At 48.1% G+C, this 6,030-nt stretch overlaps 1 protein-coding gene and 1 long non-coding RNA gene across 2 annotated transcripts in view; one reads left to right on the forward strand and one right to left on the reverse strand.

Annotated features, from left to right (window-relative positions):
• The window catches only part of LOC113457735, a 15,865-nt gene extending 12,964 nt beyond the window's left edge, over positions 1 to 2,901 (reverse strand). Inside the window, exon 1 of the long non-coding RNA XR_003378241.1 lies at positions 2,603 to 2,901. This is a non-coding gene — a long non-coding RNA (uncharacterized LOC113457735). The remainder of the gene's footprint in view (positions 1 to 2,602) is intronic.
• A 140-nt stretch (positions 2,902 to 3,041) lies between these two features.
• Positions 3,042 to 6,030, forward strand: part of Faxc (failed axon connections homolog) — a 62,223-nt gene continuing 59,234 nt past the window's right edge. The window contains exon 1 of the mRNA XM_005361919.3: positions 3,042 to 3,534. Within this exon, the coding sequence (XP_005361976.1) occupies positions 3,269 to 3,534 (266 nt within the window). The 5' untranslated portion in view covers positions 3,042 to 3,268. The remainder of the gene's footprint in view (positions 3,535 to 6,030) is intronic.

A 6,030-nucleotide genomic window follows, 5' to 3' on the forward strand; every position in this document is an offset into this window, starting at 1 on the left:
AAAAGAAAAAAAGTTTGTTTTGAAAAATTATGTAGCATAATACTGCATAGGCAGGTGGTGTTGGATTAATTAGTTCCTTCCCCTTTCAACAACATGATACAAAGTTAATTTTGAAAAACAAAAAACTTGGAAAAGAAAAATAACAGTTCTGAACCAAGTATGATTTTAATGCTATTATAGGGGAAATTAAGACTCCCTTTTTGGGCTCTTAGTTTTGTTCACAGACGAACTTAAAAATAGCCAATAGGAGCTCCAGGGAAATTTTATCAGTGCTAGCATCAATCTTCCTGAGGAGCTGGTCTCTTGGCCAAGTGATTGACAGGCCCAGATGAATTAACTCTGAAGGGAGGAGACAATGGTATGAAGTTTTCTATTCTTCAGAGAAGAGCAGAATGCCATGTTTCTACTCAGGAATACCCAGAGGTGTATTCCATTCTTTTGACCACCAGGAAACAGCAAAGCTGACAAAATCACTTGTGATACTGGGTGGGATGGAATAAAGGTGCTGGTTATGACCCCGGGATCTTCAAACCATCCCAGTGACTGGTGGAACCTAGACGGGGTGTGTTAGCTCATGCTTAGCTTCTACACCTTCTGCCTTCAGATGAGATAGGACCACACCGCAACTGCCAGTCCAATCTGGGATCGGAGTGTCCCCTGGGCTTTAAGAAGCCATTCTTTAAAGACTCACTCTGCCCAGCTCTTTGGTTAATCCAATCCTGTTTAGCTATTTATTTGTTTATTTATATTTTAACTTTTTTCTAGTCAGGGCTTCTCTGTGTAGCCCTGGCTGTGTTGGAACTCACTTACTCTGTAGACCAGGATGGCCTTGAACTGAGACAGATCTTCCTGCCTCTGCCTGGGATCAAAGGCATGAGTGCTGGGATCAAAGGCATGAGTCACCTCTCTGGCCTGTTTAGCAGTTTAATATCCTTCTGTTGGGCTCACCACCTGGTTGAAAGCCTGCCCTGAGCCCTGTGTTGCCTTCTTGCTGTAGCTGGACTGCGCTCCTCTGTGCAGATGCTTTTTCTAAGTGAGATTTAGGTGAACCTTGAATGAAACGCTGGCTATAGGCCTCCATAGCTTGCATAGCTGTTGCCTTAATGGTTGTATCTGCTTTCCTTGTTCTCTCAAAGTTTACTGATTCTTAGTTGTGTTGGCTTTTTGGAGTTGACTGTCTTCTCTCAACATATTTGCCTATAGTAATAATAATCTTTGCCTTCTATGGCATGCTAAAATTTAACCTGTGTGGGAACTGGTTATTTCCTTGCAGATAAGCACCTCAACTTATCTGCAAGGAAAGCATAATAAATTCCCTCTGCTCCTGGAGCTTCCCTGCTTCCCTGGAGCAGGGAAGGAAGGAATTTTAAGTGCATGGTGACCAGTCCTTGATCTCTGCTAGGGTCAGGTTACAGTCACTTCGCAGCCCCCTCCTCATTTGGTGCCATGTTATAAAACCAGCCCAGCAGACAATAAAGAGAAGCTGTTCCACCTCAAGCTCGTGCTCTGTGTATTCATTCAACCTGGACACCCTCTGCCGAGACTCTTGGTTCCAGCCCGCGCTGGCACGGCAAACCTGCATCAGATTAAGATGCTCTTTTGGTTTCTCTTGTGAGATTTATTTATTTTTTTCCGGTTTATTTGAGACAGGGTTTCTCTGTGTAGTTTCCATGCCTGTCCTGGAACTAGGTCTTGTAGACCAGGCTGGCCTCGAACTCACAGAGATCCACCTGCCTCCACCTCCTGAGTGCTGAGATTAAAGGCCGGTGCCTCCATCGTCCGGCTCTCTCTTGTGAGATTCTACTTGACTCTACTTGCTTCTTAAAGACACCCACTGTAGAATATCATGACCATTTAAACCATATTTGAGTCAAAGATCAGGAAATACTCAACAACTTTCCAATGACTTTCCATATGCCACAGGGAACAGCAGAGGAGCTGTGTGAATGGCTTTGCGGGATGGGGAAAGGAACCCCTGAAATTCATGTCAACCTGGCTAGGGACTCCTTCCATGTCTGTGGGAGCAATGATTATTTCTAGCACGGCTGGACTACCTGCTTCTTCTAAAGGGGCGAAGTCAAGGATATGGGAGGGTCCTTCATCACCACCCCGTTCTCTACCATCTTGGGGGACCAATGTGTTCTTAAATTCACACCTGCATTTTAATTGTGAAGAATCTTACGTTTTGTTTTAATGTTTTAATTTTATTTCTTCTAAACTAAAACTGCCCATGCTTTGGTTAGAATTCGTGCACAAATCACAAACTTCTATAAGACACAGTTTTGTTCTCTGCGCTTAAGGACTTAAAGGGCTGGGAGGAGCCTAGTTTGTTAGTAGAGCACTTGCTCTACATACAAACATGTATGTATGTATGTATGTATGTATGTATGTATGTATGTATGTATGTATAAGAACCTAAATTCAGTTCCTAATAATCTCCTCAGTGTTATCCAGGGTAGGGGGAACCACTGAACACACAGTTGCTTATTTTACAATTGTTCTGCACCAAAGGGGAAGGAGACCGACAAATCATGCATCAGTGATATCCTTGCTAACAGTTTCTGAGGGACAAAGACAAGCAGGCAGAGGGAAGATTTCTCACCTCGAGTACTTTCTGCTGTTATTTGTCAAGGCAGACATCTCTTCGTCGGTACCCTGCCCAGACTTAGGTGTCTGTGCCTCCCCGAGCAGAGGTTTCCTGATGGCCAGACTCTCCCGATCTTAACCTGCCCCCCGCCTGACGCTTCCGGCCGGCGGCTCAGGGCAGGTGAGTCCCGCGCCCGCCCCGCACAGCGCCTGCGGGAACGGGCGGCACCGAGGGCGGCGGCTGCGGGCTCGGCCTAGCCGCAGTCACAGTCTCCCAGGCCACCCGCCTCCCCAAGCCCCGGCGGCCAGCCCTGCAGCTGTCCCCGAGCAAACGGAGGCCGAGCATCGCCGAGATGCGGGGCGGGGGGGAGGGCTCGGGGTAGGTGACTTTATCCCGCCTCTGTTGCCCGGCCCAGGGGAGCAATGACATCACGTGGCCCTTTCCACGCGCCGACACAAAGAGCGGCTGTGAGAGGCCTCGGCCAGGGAGGCCGGCGGCCGCCGCTGCCTCTCAGGGCTCCGGGGCCCCGCCAGCCCGGCCCTCCGCCCGCTGTCCGCGCCCTTCTGCCGCCACCGTCGTTGCCTGCGCCCCCTGCGCACCGCTGAGCCCGCCCGGGCGCCGGCTCTTTCCCATGCGGGCTGCGAGGGCCCTGGGAGGGGCGCCCGGAGCCAGCCGCGCAGCATGCACTGGGGGGTTGGCTTTGCCTCGTCCAGGCCGTGCGTGGTGGACCTGAGCTGGAACCAGAGCATCTCTTTCTTCGGCTGGTGGGCCGGGTCCGAGGAGCCCTTCTCCTTTTATGGGGACATCATCGCTTTCCCTTTGCAGGATTACGGTGGGATCATGGCAGGGCTGGGCTCGGATCCCTGGTGGAAGAAAACCCTTTATTTGACCGGGGGAGCTTTGCTGGCCGCGGCTGCGTATCTGCTCCACGAACTCCTGGTCATTAGGTGAGCCGCAGAGAGGGACCCCCACACGCGGGCGCCCACAGGGGCATCTGGCCCAGACAGGGCTGGCGCGAAGGGGGGTCCGGGGTCAGCCCCTCCGTCCTGCCGCCCAAAGATCCAAGCGTCCTCTCCTATCTTCTTCCCTCTAAGGGTTTCATGGTCACCTGGCCACTTGTGAGGGGTCATTTAGAGTTGATGGGAGAATTAAATTGGGAGGGGAAAGCATTTGCCTTCTAGCATTTGGATGCTTAAAAGCAAAGTGCTGTGAGTCACTCGTGCTATGGATCAAAACAGTCTGTTAAAGCCCCATAGAAAGATTCTAACTGCAATCAATGCCTTTGCAGCAATAAAATGAAGCTCTGCAGAAATACGAAGGTACATTTTATAAACGCCTAATTGGTTTATGGGTAACAATGCTGGAATATTAAGTATTAACCTCATCTCTACATAAAAGGTTAGTTCTCCCTTACTCCTCTCTAAATGTCAACATTATTAAGAGGCTGCAGTTGCAGAAGCTTGGAACCTCCAGTCGCTGTTAAAGATGCTTGGCTAAGTAGCCCTTGTTCAGTTTTGATGCAGCCTTAACCTGCTTACCTGCTTATCTGGTGTGAAACTGTAAGTGCCTTCAGGTTTAAATGCCATTGTTGTGTGCACGGTAGGAGATCCGAGGGCAGCAATTAACACATGGGGTTCTTGCCATAACAGGGAGTCTCCCTGGGCTGTAAACAGTTTCATGGCTGCCTGCCGCAGAATGTGTACAGGGCTGACTCGAAACTTAACAATAAACGGAGGCCCCCTGGTGTTGGTCCTGCTAGTCCCATGGGTCTTTAGCGGAGTAGGTGATACCACAGGATACCCAGAAAGTCTTTGGTTAACTGATACGTCCGTTTATAGTTAAAATTTCCCTGATTTTGGATCCCAAGTCACTGGAGATTATTGGAGGCAGAACAGTTTTCAGTAGTTAGCCTTTCTCTTCTGCCCAGCATTTTCTGGAGGGGCAAGGATGTGTTAACACCACTTTCCCCAGAGGTATGGTAACTAGAATATAGTGAGTAAAGACACATGGTGCTAGGTTATAAAGTGGCTGGTGACCTCCAGTGGGCTGACGGGCGCTTCAGGAGGATGCTGTGATAGCCCGACAGTGTTCACATTGTTCGTTGGTTCTGAGAGGGTAAGAAGTCAGCTAGGACTGAGAAATTGTGTTGGTTTTCCTATTATTTAGCCACAGTGGAAGACTGAGTGAGAGGTTTAAGCTCGCCACATCTCATTTAGCACATTGTCTCGAATCTACTTGAATCTACTACAAAAGTTTTAAAGTGAAATGTCTCAAAGATTACTCCCCATTTGTGCCGCCTTAGAACTCTGTTTCAAGTCAGGTTCTGTCCATTATAGAGATCTTGCACACACCTCTGCAGCACTTTAAACAGTAGCTAGTTGTATCCCGACTTTATTTCAATCCAAAGCCTGTGGGGACTGACCCCGCACCATGCAGCTTCCTGACATTTTCCCAGTTGTGGAGAGTGAACGCTTCATATAATTGAATCTAAAATGTGGCCTAGATGACCTTGCAGAAATAATGGGGCCTTGGGAACTCACTTTGGAAAAGACCACGCCCTGGAAGCTTAGTATCCTGGACACTTTTAAGTCCTCTGCCCACGTTAGGTCCTTCCTGTTTATGGTGACCACAAATCTCAGCTCTGGATACTTCCTTGGATCAAGATGTTTTAAGATCCCTGTTTATTTACTTTTGTTTCTTGAGAAATGAGTTGATAAACCTTATTATAATGCAAGCTGAAAGAAGGCTGGCAAAGTTTTCGGAACTTGGTAGGACTCTGTGCGAGTGATTGCAAGTGTCTTTAACAACTACCACTCAAGAGGAGAATGAAGTTAAGGAACCTGCCCAAGACTATGCAGAAACAGGAGTAAGGCTAAGGTTCCAGTATGAAGCCTGCCTGCTTGTGAGAAAGGGCTCACTTTGAGGTGTTTTGTTGAGGAAGACAGGAGAACAGGGGCATTTCCTAGGAAGACAGGCCTGTGGTCAAAATGCAACTTTCTGCTAGCTTCCAAGAGTAGAGAGATAAGGGACAGACAGGAGCACTGAAGACAGGCTTCAGAGGGTACAGGACAGGAAAACTGCCATTTGCTCTGTAATCTAAGCTTCAGCTGTCTGTACAGTGTAGGCAGAAAAACAAATGAACACCTGAAATGTATGGGAGGAAAACATAATGTAAAATGTTCCCACTGTCATTCATTGGCAGCTCTCAAGCCTTCCCTACCGTGCCTGGACTTCCTGCTGCCCAGGTTAACCTTAGTCTGTGACTTTGTCTCATGAGAAAATGAAGTTGTCAGGCCACTTAAGAAGCCTAATTAATGAGTATAACCAACGTATTTATTTCTAGCGGGAAGCGTGGGTACTTGTCTGGGATATTATTTTGGGTATCTGTATTTTCTCTACTGTTATATATTTTTTTTTCACTGTGTGCTAGAAGTATGTGCTTT

The sequence above is a fragment of the Microtus ochrogaster genome, linkage group LG5 (assembly GCF_000317375.1).
Source record: "Microtus ochrogaster isolate Prairie Vole_2 linkage group LG5, MicOch1.0, whole genome shotgun sequence".
NCBI classification, from domain to species: Eukaryota; Metazoa; Chordata; class Mammalia; order Rodentia; family Cricetidae; genus Microtus; species Microtus ochrogaster.